The sequence below is a fragment of the Helianthus annuus genome, chromosome 3 (genome assembly GCF_002127325.2).
Source record: "Helianthus annuus cultivar XRQ/B chromosome 3, HanXRQr2.0-SUNRISE, whole genome shotgun sequence".
Lineage (NCBI taxonomy): Eukaryota > Viridiplantae > Streptophyta > Magnoliopsida > Asterales > Asteraceae > Helianthus > Helianthus annuus.
The window spans coordinates 23,075,198-23,092,100 of NC_035435.2; the positions used below are offsets into that span (position 1 = coordinate 23,075,198).

At 36.9% G+C, this 16,903-nt stretch overlaps 1 protein-coding gene across 1 annotated transcript; it reads right to left on the reverse strand.

Moving 5' to 3' along the window:
* Positions 1 to 4,288: 4,288 nt before the first annotated feature.
* LOC110928758 lies at positions 4,289 to 12,348 on the reverse strand. Its single transcript, XM_022171790.2, has 3 exons — positions 11,807 to 12,348; positions 11,374 to 11,691; positions 4,289 to 5,491 (listed from the first exon to the last, which is right to left on the reverse strand). The coding sequence occupies exons 1-3, from the start codon at positions 12,195 to 12,197 to the stop codon at positions 4,944 to 4,946; spliced, it is 1,257 nt and encodes a 418-aa protein (XP_022027482.1). The 5' UTR covers positions 12,198 to 12,348; the 3' UTR covers positions 4,289 to 4,943.
* Between the last annotated feature and the right edge of the window lie 4,555 nt (positions 12,349 to 16,903).

Consider the following 16,903-nt stretch of genomic DNA (forward strand, 5'->3'; position numbering starts at 1 on the left):
AGTTAGGCAGTGCGTTATTATAATAAAGTATTCGTCTTTTCAGTTAGTGTTTGTAATTATTGTTTTTGACAAGCTTTATCTCTGAAGTCTCTAACACGTCCCATCTTTCAAGTTTGGCGTTTTAGATTCTAATATGATAAATTTTCTCTATCTTCATTTTTTCTGATTTGAAGTTACTGTTTCTAGTTACATTTTCAAGTTTGTTTTTATTTTTTTTTATTTTTTTTGGGTTTTTTATAATACTTTCTCAAACTAATTTTATTATAGTTTGGGAGATCTTGGGGGCGTTTAATGGGATGATATCGTTTAAACAAGCATTTTGGCTGTTTTGACGTTTTTATTATATATGGCGTTTTTATTATACAACAATCAACTGAAAAGGAAAATAAAAAGAAGAATACATAAAAAAAAGTTTTTTTATAATACTTGTCCAAAGTAATTTTATGATGGTTTGATAAACGCCAAAGGTGTAAGACATTTGCCTTTTTGGCGTTTTTATTAGATATGGCATTGTTTATTAAATAACAATTAACTGAAATAGAAAATTAAACAAAATAAATATTGATCTTCCAAATCTTCACTGTCACCAGTCTCTTTCTTCTTTTGAAGCATCTTCACTGGCTGTTTCGACTTTTGTATGAAATCAGCCTCTTTTTCTATAATTTTTGTCCATCTCATGTAGCAAAATGTTATTGAGTTTACACCCTTTCAGCCAAAATGTTATCTTTTTTGACGTTTTACCGAGAAAAAGAACGCCACAAAATAAACCATCTTAAAACTGTAAATTTGATCATGCTAAAATCAATAAAGTGTTGTTGTATGGTGATGGATAACATTGTTAATCCTCACTTAAGAAAGATAACTGACAATGTTCTCCACACCATACAGCTACACTTTATTGACAGCAATATATTTGATGTTGGGGTTTTCTGGCATTAATCAGTCGAATGGTATATATTAAATATGGCGTTTGGGGTTTTTTTGTGTGTTTTTTAATTGAAGGTCTAAGTTGTTGTATATATAGGATTTTTTGGCGGTTTTTTTAGGCGGGATTTTACTATAATTAACTTTGGCGTTTTATATCTAATGGCGTTTTCAGTAGAATGCTGTGTGATTTTTGTTTTGGCGTTTTATTTTCATGAGATGGTGTTTTGTTTGTTGTAGTCAAAAGACGCTTTTACCCTTAATGAAGCGCGTCCACGTAATAAAATTGATATTATTTACGAAAATGCCACAGCGCTAATCTAGTCCCTAGATTGTTTTGATCGGACGATCCATAAGCGTTCTCACCGTTCTCACACTTTTAGTCGTTCTCTCTAAATCCCGACCCTATATATATATATATATATATATATATATATATATATATATATATATATATATATATATATATATATAGGGTAAGGTTATTGTAAAAAAGGTTAAAAGTGTGATAAAGGTGAGAAATATTGTGGAGATGACATGTGTCCTAAATTTAAATTAATTCAAAAGGGTAAACAAGTAATTTTATCATTAATTCAATTAACTAAAAACTTCCCATAACCGCCACCTTAATTATAGGAACGGGATTTTTTTTAAAAGATCTCTATAAACACTATTCAGCAAGTATATAACACCATTCAGCAAGTATATAACACCATTCAGTAAGTATATAACACCATTCAGAAAGTATATAACACCATTCAGTAAGTATATAACACCATTCAGCAAGTATATAACACCATTCAGTAAGTATATACCACTATTCAGCAAGTATATAACACCATTCAACAAGTATATAACACCATTCAATAAGTATATAACACCATTCAGCAAGTATATAACACAATTCAGTAAGTATATGACACCATTCAGTAAGTATATAACACCATTCAATAAGTATATAACACTATTCAATAACACCATTCAGTAAGTATATAACACCATTCATGGACTAAACATCTGATTGAAACATATTTTTTTCTCTATATAAGTACAACAATATGGTACTCATATTAAAGATAAAAAAACGCTCGTTATTATGCTGATTTATTTTTTTAAAAGTTACGTATAAAAAGTTATTGACGTTTAAAAAAGACGGGGGGAAGTTACATGTGCATTAATGTTAGTTTCTTAAGTTAAAAATGTTAAATTTACCTATATACCCTTAATCTAGAAAATTAACATGTTAATAGTAAACATTATTTACAATTTTGCCATTATGATCTCAACCATTAGATCAAATATCTAATGGTGTAGATTCTTTCTTACCTTTCTCACAAAAAACATTTTTTTTACAGGAACCTCTACCTATATATATATATATAGAGTGGGGATCCTACGGAAAGTGTGTTTTTCCTAAAAAGTGTAAAAAGTCATAACACAATAATTTCAGGCATAAAACACACCTAAAACTCACAAATAATAGAATGAATATTATTAAAACACCATATTCAAACTCTAATAGTCCATAAAAACTTTAAACACACCATCGTAGAACTATGAATATAAAACACACAATGCTAAACAACATAAAACACAATAATATTTGTCATTCCACAATCAGAGCCTTAACATCTAAAACACAACACAAAACCCACATACATGATGTTTTAGTAAATCTTCATCATATTATTTGTGGGTTTTTGGTGTGTTTTATGGTTGACATTATGGTGTTTTATGACTTTTTACACTTTTTAGGAAATTTGGACTTTCTGGCCAACTCCTATCCATATATATATATATATATATATATATATATATATATATATATATATATATATAGGGTAAGAATAGTGTAAAAAGGGCCTAAAGTGTGAGAAGTGTATTATAACACTATATATAACACTATATAACACCATATAAACACCGTATAACACTATGTAACACCATATAACACAATATAACACTATGTAACACTATATAACACTATATAACAATATATAACACTATACATCTATCAGAGACATGCTATCAGACAAACTATAGTGTTATATTTGTTATATAATGTTATATAGTGTTACATAGCGTTATATGGTATTATATGGTGTTACATATTGTTATACGATGTTTATATGGTGTTATATAGTATTATATATAGTGTTATAATACACTTCTCACACTTCTCACACTTTGGGCACTTTTTACAGGATCCTCTACCTATATATATACTAAAGGGTAAAATGAGAACCACCTTTAGTTATAAGAACCATGAGAACTAGGCCTTACAATAGGTTTTTAAAAAACATTCTAAAAAATATTTAAAAATCAGTTATTCTAGCGAAAAAATAAAAAAAAATGTCTCATGCAAATATTTAAATAGGTTGTAAAAAAAGTTTATTGTTGACGTAAAAAAATTTACATCGCCGTAAACAAATTTTACATCAGGCGTACTACAGACTCGACAATTGTTATTTTGTTTTTTTTACATATATGTTTATAACATTTGATATACGTTTGTGCAAAAAAAAGGTGACCCAACTCGCGCGGGAAGTATGAGTTCTCATGGTTCTCACATCTCGTAGTGGTTTTTAGTTGAACTGAAGCCTATATATATGTAGGGAGAGAATCATAAGAAAACTCTTTTTTAATGAGAAAACTAAAAAAATCCATTCAAAGTTGTACTACACATATGTAATACATTGAAAAAAACACGCTTTGGATCGCAAGGATATATATATATATATATATGGTGTCAGGAGAGGATCACGAGAAAACTAATTAAATGTGAGAAAAAAAAAACTCATTCAAAACCACTAAAAAAAAGTGGGAGTGAACTTTTAATGAAGGGGGTCAAAATTGTAAAAAATATATGTAACTTTTCAAACATTTCTATTTTCTTCTTATGTAATTATTTAAAAAAAATCGCCATAAGATCAAAAAAAATTTATCTTTCGTTCAAGTATATTCTAGCATATTCTTGCGACGTAAAAAAAGATTTAACATGTCGTATTTTTTTAAATACTACTATTATAGTAGTGCACATGTGAAACATAACATGCAATTTAGCCTTAGGGTTTAGGTTTTTGGTTTAGTTTAGGTTTTAAGGTTAGGTAATTGAAGGGTTTAGGTTTCAGGTTTAGGTTTTAGGTGGGAGTGGGGGGTGTTTTTGGTTTTTGGGGGTGAGGGTCGGCGTTTAGGTTTTTTGGAGGTTTAAGTTTAGGGTTTAGTTTTTAGGTTTTTGAGGGGTGGGGGTTTGGGGGGTTTAGGTTTTTTAGGGTGGGGATGGTGGGTTAGATTTTTGGATGGTTTAAGTTTAGAGTTTAGTTTTTAGGTTTTTAGGGGGTGGGGGGGTTAGGTTTTCGGGTGTGGGGGTGGAGGGGTTAGGTTTTTCGGCGGTGGGGGAGTTAGGTTTTTGGTAATGATGCACATTTAAAAAAAATGTAATTTAAAAAATTATAACGTATGGAGAAATTAGAAATGTTTCAAAAATATATATATTCTTCTTCCAATTTACCTCTCCTTCATTAACGTCCCTTCCTCTCCTTTTAGTGGTTTTGAGTCAGTTTTCTAATGATCCATCACCATATATGGGTTCATCAATTCAATTCGCCAACCCGAAATAATTAAGGTGAAACCATTACCATCCTAATACTAAGAGCATTCACATCCAACACCCCAAATTATGTGGGGGAGGGGGGTTTATTTTATGAAAAGTGGTTATAGATGGTTGTGAGTAACCCAAAATTATGTGGGGGGGGGTATTTTATGAAAAGTGGTTATAGATGGTTGTGAGTAGAGGAAAGAGAAAATGTTACTATTTATCTATAAATTTTAGGCGACATTATTCACCATTTATAATTTTTTAATATGTTTTGAAAGTGGTTGTGAGTGGAAAAGAGAGAAAATGTAATGATAAAGGTATTAAAAAAGTATTATTTCATTGAAAATGAAAGACAAAAAATAGTGATTTTTAGTGTAATATAGGGTAAAAGTGGGGGGTTGTATGAGAATGCTCTAACTACTCACCATATTCTTTTGTTACAATAGCAATTCATAATTTCCACCTCATATTCCTGATAGGAGGCATCTTGAAAAAGGCTTGAATTAGAAGATAGTGGGGATAACAAGTAAGCAGAGACATTGAGCTTCAAGTTATAAAAAGCACTATAGAATGGTGATTTTTGGTCATGGTCTCGGATCACCAACAGTTCTTTCCTCTTCTGAACGAAGAGCTGGGCCGCGTACATGTTGCCAACCGTTGCGGCAACCTGTAGTGCTGTTCGACCTTTATCATTCTGCCTTTCTATATCTTTTCCATCTTTTATATACTCCAGTAGTTTCTCAACAAAATAGTTTTGGCCCCATTCAACCGCCAAGTGAAGGATTGTGTTGCCATCTGTAGTGATCGCCTCTGTGGCTGCCTTCTTATGAATTTTCAGTATGGATTTAGCTTTCCACCAACAGCCTTCAACAACAGCTTCGTACAATCTCTCTCGTGGGAAGCTGGATGTGTTTCTTATTTCTGGAGCGTCTCCTAACAATGCTTTTCCAAACATAAATGGGGGTGAATCTGTTAAAGCATTTCAATTCAGTATTTCAAAAACGGTCCATTGAAGCCAATTCCTCTATCCTGACAAAGTCGACTTAGTTAATGGTAGGGGCGGAACCAGAGGGGGGGTTAAGAGGGTCCGTTGACCCTCCGGTCACCGATGTTGGCGGTAATTCCCGACTCATCACCAGACGGTGATGTGAAAGGTAACAAAGGAGTTCAAGTCACAAGTCGGTGAACTTGAGGGATCAATGTTGACAAGTTCTTCATAATTGGGTAAGTTTCCTAATTACATTATAATTATATTTGGTAATGTCTTGGTGACCAAGTTAGGGTTATATGGTAATGTCTTGGTCAACAAGTTAGGGTAAGCCTATATAAACCAAGGTAGGGTTAGGCATTATTAAGATAAGAGTCAAGAGAAGATAAACCGAGTTATGGTTTTATGAGTTATTGTAATCAAGTTTTTGAGTTATATTTTCTTGGTTATAATAAAAGTTCTTGGAGAGTTATTCCATTGGTGTTCGTACTCTTCGGTTTGATTATCGATTGGGACTTGAATTGGTATCAGAGCCAAGTTCAATCGTCGAAATCAAACGCGTACTCAAGATCGACGGCTAAGGAGAATAGAAACCGTATAACTGTGCTCAAAGATCTATAGGTGAGTTATACCTACAAGCGAGGCTGTTCTGGAAGGAGTTCCGTAACCGACGATTAAAGGGAAGCAACGAGAATCACAATTCATCGGGGTTTTTCCGGCGTCGAAGAGACGGACAAAGGAACACTGGTGGAGACACAAGGCATCGCGAAGGTTTCAACCGTGTAGGATCTGGACGGGTTTTGTTTGAGAAGAGACGGAACCGTGAGTTCTTTTAATCGGAACAAGAAGTCTTGAAACGGAGTAACAGCGGAAATCGTTTTTGAAAAATTGATAAATTTTGATCTTCTTTTGCGATAGATGCTTCGTGAAGTGGTCCAATTCGAGGTTTGATTGTTATCCCGGTTTTTCAAGAGGTATTTGTGACTGGGTTTCTGCTAGCAAACGCGTTCGGTTCTGAAAAGTTATTCAGAAATCAATGATGGACGGGAACAGACCACCACCGGTTGTGGTTAAGGATCAAAGTACCACAACTTTATAATGTCCAATATTAACAGAAACTAATTACAATATTTGGGCGATTCGTATCAAAGTGATATTTAAGGTTTATGGAATACAGAAAGCTTTAGAACCAGGTGAAGAAGAGGAAGAAGCTAAAAAGGATGACATGGCGGTTGCACTTCTACTTCAGGCAATACCCGAAGAGCTCGTGTATCAAGTAGCTCAGTTTCAGTCTGCAAAGGAAATCTGGGAAGCGTTGAAGACACGGTATGTTGGGGTTGAACGGGTTCGAGAGGCAAAGATTGAGCAACTGGAAAATGAGTTCGAATCCTTGAAGATGAAAGAAACATAGACGATTGATTCTTTCGCAGGGAGGATTAGTCAGGTGGTCACCAAAGCAGCCAGTTTGGGAACCACCCACGAAAACAAAAAGCTAACTAGAAAGTTATTAGGCTCTGTTCCAGCAAAGTATGTTCCAATTGTAGCTTCAATTGAACAATTCGCAGATTTGAAAGCCATGACATTTCAAGAAGCAATCAGTAGACTGAAGACGTTTGAAGACAGGATTAAGGGTGAGTCATCCTCGAAATCCAAATACTATGAAAATACGCGAGGGAGTAGGCTAGGCGGTTCAAGTTACCGAGGTAGAGGTCAAGACTGGGATGATGAGGACCAAGATGGAAGTCAAAGCCGAGACGGTCAAGATCATGGGTCAAAGCAAATGGGTCAAAGAAGAACCAATGATCGCCAAAAAGGAAGGAAAGATAGATCACAGGTTCAGTGTTACCGTTGTGATAAATTTGGTCACTTCGCGTCAGGATGTCCAGATCGTATGAAAAAACAAAATGAAGCTAACTTAGCTAACAACGATGATTTTGATCCATCATTATTCATGATGAGATGTGATCAAGAGACGGTTTTTCTAAATGAAGAATGGGTGAATCCAAAGCGTTTCGAGACTGATTCAATGGAGAAAGACACTTGGTATCTCGACAACGGAGCATCGAATCACATGATGGGTAATCGAGCATATTTCTTTGAACTTAATGAACTAGTCACGGGAAAGGTGAAGTTTGGAGATGGATCTTGTATTGATATACGGGGAAAGGGATCGGTGTTACTTGAAGGGAAAACAGGGGATAAGCGCCTGTTAACCAATGTTTACTACATACCGAGTTTGCAAAGCAATATCATAAGTCTTGGTCAAGCAACGGAAGGCGGATGTGACATTCACATGAAACGTGATTTGCAAACCATTCATGATGATACAGGAAAGCTTATAATGAGGGTGACAAGGACCAAGAACCGTCTGTAACAAGCCGACTTTCCAAGTGAAGTCAAAGTCAAAGTCAAGTCATGTTGTTACTCAGATCTGGCATTTCTTGCTTAATTATTGCTTTTCTTACTAAAACGGCTTGTACCCACGAGATTCGTTATATTGGTTAACGATTTTAAACGATATTTTAAACTACGATTTACTAATAAGCGAAGTAACAATGCGATAAACGCAGAAATCACAACTAAACGTTATTATTACTCCACGCTATCATAACGCATCGCAAACTCGAAACGCAGCTATTGGTTGTTCTATGTGTGTGTGTTATTGAGTGCTTTACTTGTGTGTGCCTGTATATGTTTTGGGATGTTATTTGCAAAACGCAATCGCATCGTTAACGCATCGCAATCTCATCGCAACTCGAAATGCAGAATTTACTTTTATGCCTTTTATGTGTTATGATATTTGTGTAACTATTTATTTAATACTATCACAACGCTTATTCACAACTCGCTTAAATGCAAGGCAACGCTCAATGCACGAAACGAAAGTCGGAAAACCAACTCGCACATGCCGTCGGATCGAATGACCACTTGATCGAATGGACATCCGACCGGATGGCCATCCGATCGACTGGCCATCCGACCCACTACTACACTGCCTCATCTCCCTCTCACCTATAAATACTCGCCTGTCACATCAACTGTTCATTGATGTGATAGCTCTATCCGACCCAAACGCTCCCAACTCATTCTCAGGCAATTTCTCTAGATCCCAAGCGATTTCCGTAAGTTTTCTTCCTAAATCTTGTACTTCCATATTCAGCACACACTTTGTCACCATTTTCTCCATCAAATCTTACATTTTCACCATGAAATCACCTGGTTTGGACTACTTGAAGGTGACGTCATCATGGTTTCTTATGAAAACTATTGAGTGGCATCATCTCATCAAAGTTTGTCCAGATATCAAAGATTTCTACACATTTTTACACAAATCTTAACAAGATCTAAACATTTATCAACTGTTTCACATTTTTCTTCAACATTTCTTCACTTTTCAACTCCAAGTCGTTGGAATCCAGACTCATTCACGCTCTCTACTCCAGTTGAGAACCGGTCTGAGAACGGATTTCCACCGAAGAGAAGACCGATTCACGGGTTGAAGTTAAACTCCGTTAAGAATAGTTAGGCTAATCGAATGGGGTGGTTCCCATCTGATCGACTGAGCTGGACTTAGTGTGGTTTCTGTTGTTTGACACGTCGTCACACCGTCTCCGGTAAAACTCAAAACTTTTAACTTAGAAAATTTCACAAATTTTCAGAACATCAGATTCGCCGATCGAATAGCCATCCGATTGGATTACCATCCAATCGAATGACTATTCGACAGGTGGCTCGCCCTTTTCAACAAGTTCAACACTTAAACAATTTTACCAAACTTCAAAGAATATCACAGTTCCAATCGAATAGCAATTCGATCGAAAGGCCATCCGTTCGGATGACCATCCGATCGAATGACTTGAATTACACTACAACGAAAACTTCAAAAGTTCTAACAATTAACAAACACTCGCATCTCACTCGAATGATCAGCCGACCGAATGGTCATCCGTCCGGATGATCATCCGATCGACTCACCATTCGACACTATTCTCACCGACACTCTGTTTTACACGCACCGTTCAACGCTTACGCTAGCGTTCTATGATCAGGCTAACTCCAAAGCGCTCCCTTCAATCCAAGGCTGTGTTTATTTACTAAACACATACTTTGAGCATAATCGAGCCCATTTTCTTTTAACGCACTTTGGGTGTTACATACGTTCTCTATATCAAATCACATCGAACACACGACGCAAACACTTTTCAACGCTAACCGTTCTCGCATGTTATACGTGTTTCGATGAAGTTGTATGTTATGTTTACACAGTGATTGCTGCCTAATACCTTAGCAAAGATAGTACTATAGTTTGGACTCAGCACCTGTCGTGGACAGGGGTTGTTAAGGGTTTTACTTCACATGGTCATAGTGGAGATAATATGTTGCGCATTCTACAACTCGCAGTCATGTCGGTTGCATAAGTCATTGTCGATACTTGCTTCACATTTCTATGTGTTACACGTTGGTTATGCGTAAACGCTTTCGCTATACTATATGCTATTAAACTTGTGTACTCACCTCTACACTTTGTGTATTGACTTTATTTTAACGTATGTAACAGATGTTTAAGATGCTATATTTGCTGATCTCTAGTTGAATCAAGATAGGCAGTCTAGAAGCTACACCAAATAGAAAATCTAGGTTGTCTGACTTGTTTTGTTTTTGAGACTCTCTGTCTGTAATAATTATTTGTGGGATATTGTTGATTGGTATGGGACAATTAACCGTTTAAATATTGCCATATAATAGTTGTTATAGATTTCTCGAGCAATCTGGTTCGCCTAGTGCCACACCCCGATGTTTCCGCCATCGGTTGGGGTGTGACATCGTCTATACAGGATCATCCTCAAGATAGCAAGTTCTGGTACACAAGATAACATGACTGGAATAAAGAATTTTGCGGGTAGGGATCTACAAAGAGGTGAACTGAAAGATGAGACGGCAAGTACAAGTCAGAATCTTCTCAAAGATCCAAGTTTAATGAAGAAACCCAAAATTCAAACTCCAAAGAAAAATGTTCAAGGATTCAAAGAAATGGTTAAGCAAGGGATTCAAACCCAAGGAGGTATATTTAATGATCCAAGAAAGCGGGTGTTTGCTCAAGATCGCAGTCGAGTCAATGGTGGTGCGAGTTCTTATGACCAAAGAATGAGTCGTTGAAAAAGGACTAGTCGAGTACAAGGTCGCAAGAATGTTCGAGCTAGGAAGGAGCCGAAAAACATAACTAGAGATCAAGATATGTTCTATGAGAATCAAGACAAAGAAGACATGTTAGAGCCTACCTATTTCGAGTCGGAAATTAAGGGGGTTATTGTTGGCGGTAATTCCTGACTCATCACAAATCGGTGATGTGAAAGGTAACAAAGGAGTTCAAGTCACAAGTCGGTGAACTTGAGGGATTAATGTTGACAAGTTGGTCATAATTGGTTAAGTTTCCTAATTACATTATAATTATATTTGGTAATGTCTTGGTCACCATGTTAGGGTTATATGGTAATGTCTTGGTCACCAAGTTAGGGTAAGCTTATATAAACCAATGTAGGGTTAGGCATTATTAAGATAAGAGTAAAGAGAAGATAATCCGAGTTATGGTTTTATGAGTTATTGTAATCAAGTTTTTGAGTTATATTTTCTTGGTTATAATAAAAGTTCTTGGAGAGTTATTCCATTCGTGTTCATACTCTTCGGTTTGATTGTCGATTGGGACTTGAACCAAGACTTTTTGAATTTTTATTTATAAATTTTGAGTATTTGAAGAACAAACTTAGAGATGGACCCCCTAATTTGAACCAGTGTGGAATATAAGCTTATGATGACCCCCTAACTAAATCGTTCTAGTTCCGCCACTAGTTAATGGACTACATACCTTCTGGTTTGCTTATTGATGAATTAAAGGAGGATTCTAGTTCCTTCCAAACCTTTGCTGCGGAATCGAAGGCAACAAAAACCTTGAGAACTTTCTCGTTCATAGAACCGAAAATCCATCCTTTGACAAGGTTGTCATACTTGTCTCCCGGGAAATCATATGCAGCATCAATGATGTGAAGCAACTCCCGACTCTGTATGAGGCATAGCATCTGAGCTTTCCAGATATTATAGTTGCTGCAGCCAGAAAGCTTCATGGAAACAAAGTTGGAGACGTTAACATTTGATGCCTGCCAAAAGTCGAGTACTGCTGGAACATCTGTTGAAGCATTTCATTTCGATATTTCAAAAAGGAAATAAATTCAAAAGTCAAACAGAAACGGTCTCATTTAAACAATGGGACATCAAAAAGTGGTAATTATTGGAGTATGTACCTTCTGTATCGCTATCGTCTGGCATATATGAGGCATATAGTTTCCTCCATAGAACTTTTGTTTCAAGATACTCGCTATTGTGTTTTTCTAGTAAATCCTTGAGCACTTTTTCATTCACAGAACTGAAAATCCAACATCTGACAAGGCACTCATACTCCCCTTCCATGTTACCCTTATTTTTCCAAAGAGGTAAGCCTTTCTCAACGATGCAAAGCAACCCCTGAGACATTAAGAAGCAACGCATCTGAGCACTCCAGATCCTATAGTTGCTACGCCCGGAAAGTTTCTCCGTTACAAAGCTCGAGACGTTAATATTTGATGCCAGCATAAACTCCAATTCTGGTGATGGTGCAGAGACAACAAGAGCATTCGATGAACCAGCCGTCTCCATTGGCTTATTTCAACTATGCCAAACAACTTCTTTTGATAAAGGAAATATAGTTGAAGATTATACACAATTCACAACTTTGTACGTATGGTCTCTATATATAAGCAATTACGTACTCACTGGTCCACACTCTCCCCCAGATCCAAGGATTAGAAAGCCTTGAGATGGATGCATGATTGAAAGTGAGGGTTGGTGATACTGAATAAAAAATGAACACCGAGAAAAAGTATGCAATAATGCAGTTTGCTTATGTAACCAATCTTTCATCTTACAATAATTGTTGAAAAAATCGTATTATATTCAGTTCTTTTGTTTGCTAATGTCTCTAGCTAAAAAACTGTTTGGTGCCTAATTGTTAATTTGGATCGATGCTTAGGGTATTTTGGTGATACTTGATAGACCGGATATTAAAGTCTGGATTCGAAAGGAGCTGTAGGGTGCTTTATTAATCATTTCCGCTTATAGTAAAGGTAAAAAAAAACTTAAGTGCTCCTATAAAATGTTTGGAGACTTGAATCGTAATGAGATAAATATTAAAATGTGTTGTTTAATCAAATATTAAACCTATTTTGATGACCTGTAATAATTCAATTTAAATATGTAGAGTTTAAATATGGGTAGAAACTGTGCAAACATGGTATTGTTGAGGTTGTACATATATTTAAATTATGAAATTATTTATTAGTTTATGCATTGAGTCTTTTGTGAGGTTATTATTAGGCTGGGAAGAGAGTGCACCTCGACGGGAACATCAGGAAAGAGGGTCACCTCTCACCAAATCACTCTGTATTGACATGAGCTCGGGAAAGAGGGCTGAAGAATCGGGAAGTACTCAATTTATTGATCGAATGGCATGTGAGAGCAGGCGATGCAAGAACACTCTGACCATCCTGATACGTTGACATATTTTGATTGGAATTAAGGGAGTTCGTTATTCGATTATAAGCAAATTAACCAAAAACTGAACCGAAAAAAAAAATTAACCAAATAAGAATTTTGTTATTCAGTTCGGCTGTCGGTTTAACAATTTAATTAATTTAGGTAATTCCGGTTAACCCAGTTAACTGATTTAGCCTTTTCAAATTTTAGATTTTATATAATTAATTATGTTGTTTGGTTTATTTGGACTATACCATTTTAATTAGCCCATATCCATGTAATGTTGACCCAGATCCATGATATGTGATCCATCAGCCAAACCCTAAAGTAGTAATGGCTGGGCTATCCACAACTTCACACCTTCTCGCATTCTAGCGGGTAACACTCAGTCTCTCTCCCGTTCGCATATTCTGAGCTTGTTTCCACAACATTTGAACTTGTTTCTATTTGAGTGTTTGTGTTTTAACTGACAGTCAACTTTGTTTAGGCTTTTAGGACGTGGATGTCTGTTTCGTTTATTCGGTTTCCGGTTACAACAACAAAAAATAAAAACCAAATTAACCAACCTAATTAACAGTTAACCGAACCGATGAACACTCCTACTAGAATCCATTTATAACCCATTTGACCCAAACCAAATTTTACTAGGACCCATTTTACTAATTACCCAATTCGCTCGTTCGTTCTTTTTCCCACGATTAGGTTGGGGTTGTGGAATAAAGCCCCCATAGTAGTTAAATCACATTAGGCTGGACGGTATGGGGAACATCCCGCACCGTCGTCGTGCCCCCTCTCCATTTCCCCCACTTCGTCGCCGTGCCTCCGTTGTCGAGATCGTCGAGGGTGCGACGATTTGGACATGCCTCCCTATCTCACACACCTATACATACAACATATACATATATATTTTAAGCGCATCCCTCATTTCTTTACCTCCATCCTCTTTGCTCCATCCTCACACCCGATCTACGTGGCGCTTACGTGGTGAATTATCTTCTAAGGATGAGCCTCTATCATACCGCATAGCCTTAGTGCCACGTAGACAGTGGAGCTTTAACTAGTCCCACCCTTAACACCCATGGTGGGTTTAAAGCCCCGCCAAACATTTCTGAATTATTTACTTTTACTTTTTTTTCCTTTTTATTAGTACTATAACAACTACCAAAGTTCGTTAATTGTAGTTTTAGGTGGTTGATCCACATAGGTGGGACAATCTACTTACTTTTTTTTCTCTTTTTTTACTTTCAGGTATAATATAAATATCTCATACAACACATAGATGGTTAATTGTAGTTTTAGGTGGTTGGTCCACCGCCGTGGCCACCACTGCGTCCACCACGTCCATTGATTTGTGCAAAATGTAACATATAAATTTCATCAAATAAGGTATAAAACTAACTCTTTTTTTAGTACTAATGTTGGAAAAAATGTGTTTTTGTCTTCCTTTTACATTTACAGGACCAAATGAGCTTAAACGAGCAAAAGGAACAAATATACATGTCACGGCCCTACCCCGGTTTGACCCGGTCAAGAGCCGCGGGACAGGAACCCCGTGGTATTTAATTAATGTGACAGCGGAAGATGTTATCAGGATCTTTTTAAACTTGAAATGTTCGTTTAATTTATTTCATAATTTCGGGATAAAACCCTGTAATTTACAATAAAGTGATTTCACTGGGAAATCTTTATTTTACAAAACATGTTTCTTTATTTATTTATATTGAGCCACTTCCTTAAGTTTGTAGTGCGTTACGGCACTTTTCCTGGATCACAACAGATCACCTGAAACATGTTTGAAAAAAGTTTTGTCAGCGGGGAAATACTGAGTGAATCATTCTTTTTGTTTAAAATGATACTTTGTTATAATTTACAGTATTAAGAGCGATTACAATGTTTCTATATGTCAACCATATACCCACGGTATTTGTCACTCGACCACCTATTGGCTATCTCGTTGTCCAATGGTGTCTGTGACTATGGTCATATCACCCCTTGGTTAACCCGTTGTCCAATGGTGATGGATAACAAGTAATGTATACAAAACCCCACATACCGGCTGTAATGAAGACTACAAAGACTTAATCCCTGTAATTATAACTTTGAAAACAAACATGATTTTGAAAGCAAGTTTGGTAAAAAGAGAATGACTCACATTGCAGATTTATGCGGGCAGAGTTTAGCTTACTGATTAGCCTGTTAACCTAATTTAAATAACAATGCACACGAACTAGGTTAGTAACTAATACAGCATTTACGACAACTCACGAGATTAAACCCTCACAACAAATGACAAAGTGCGATAATTAAACATCCAATTAACGACGAATGACAAAGTATAAACCCTAATTTGAGCAGCACTTAAACATTCGTTGGATAGTTTCAATCGATCGGACATTGAATCGTAATAGCGATCGAGTTATTACCCTGTTATCGCGGCAGCGTTTCGTGATCGTGTGTGTTTTTGAAGTAAACAGCCTATAACTCAGTGTACGAATTGAGTTTTTATGTCGTTCCAATGCCAAAATGCAAGTCCCACACCCCTCTATTTATACTGAAAATTTAACCCCCTCGCGTGACGCGAGGGGTCTACGAGGGTGCGTCGCGTGACGCAAGGGGTCACCCTCTACCATAGGGTAGCCACGTCCCTAACTAGCTTAGCTGAGTTGACAGATTTGTTAAATTCGATTTTTACAGCTATTCATGTGGATAATCGGCAATAGGGAATACCCCCCCCCCTAAGTTTTAGGGGCCCTGATCCTGATTCTGATGGTTCTGGAATTTTTAGGGTTTATGCAGGATCACTTGGGTTTCTCAATTAGGGTCTCCTTATTGGACAATTAACATAATAAATAATTATTTTAATGAGAGTTGTTACAATACAGCCAAAACCAACATAAATATAAAGAAAAGGAATAAACTTGACATGCTCGATCCCTTGGCAGCATCCCCAAAAGCAAAAACAAGATACAGAAGACTGACCACGGGGCCGTGCCCACTGGACACGGGGGCGTGGTCACCTGCCTGCAGAAAAGACAAAGTTGTAGAAGATTCTACCCCCACCACGGGGGCGTGCCCATCTCAGCATGGGGCGTGGTCAACGCTAAAATACGCAGAATCTTGCAAAATCTTGGTAGTACAGATATGCTTCTGCCCACGGGGCCGTGCCCGCTGAACACGGGCCGTGTGGAACCATCTGCAGACAAATGCATTTAATGAAGGAAGAGAAAGGGCTGGCCACGGGGGCGTCCCGCTGGACACGGGGCCGTGGCCAGGGTTCTGTGTAGGCTATAAATAGAAGTGCTTGGTTCACTTCAAAAGCATCCCTGGTCAAACCACTACTCTCCCACTTTGCCACCACCACAACACCCACATCTACCACCATCATCCATCATCCACCTTAGAGTGTGTGTAGTAGTCTCGGGATACAAGATAGATAGTAATAGTTCTTGTCAATCTAAGGCCATGTTTGGTTAAGCCTCTTACATCACTTGGTGAATACAAGTCTTTTATGTAGTACTTTTGATTTTTAATCTTTCGACACTTTTTACTTAGTTTTGTATTAATGACTTTAATAACTTGTTTCTTATGTTGAAGGTGAATTTTCTTTATCATTTGTTTGTGGTGTCTTGGCATAACTTTACTGTCTATATAAAGTAAAAGATTTACACCCTTCATGTCTCTACGGTCTAAATAGAGATATGTTTGCTACCTGGTTGGGGGTTAAGGGAAAGGTTTATTAAGGTTCTTGCCTTGTTCAGTGTATAGATACTGCAAGGACCTGGGTCAAGCTTACTAGGACCTACTTCAATGTCCACTGGTATTGGATGGCG

Bases quoted from the DNA above. Each gene is read 5' to 3' on its own strand.
- LOC110928758 (XM_022171790.2), bottom strand. From the start codon at position 12,197: ATGGAGACGGCTGGTTCATCGAATGCTCTTGTTGTCTCTGCACCATCA. The intron at 11,692-11,806 runs GTACATACTCCA...ATGCTTCAACAG, and splicing joins AGACGATAGCGATACAGAAG to ATGTTCCAGCAGTACTCGAC. The intron at 5,492-11,373 runs GTATGTAGTCCA...ATGCTTTAACAG, and splicing joins ATCAATAAGCAAACCAGAAG to ATTCACCCCCATTTATGTTT.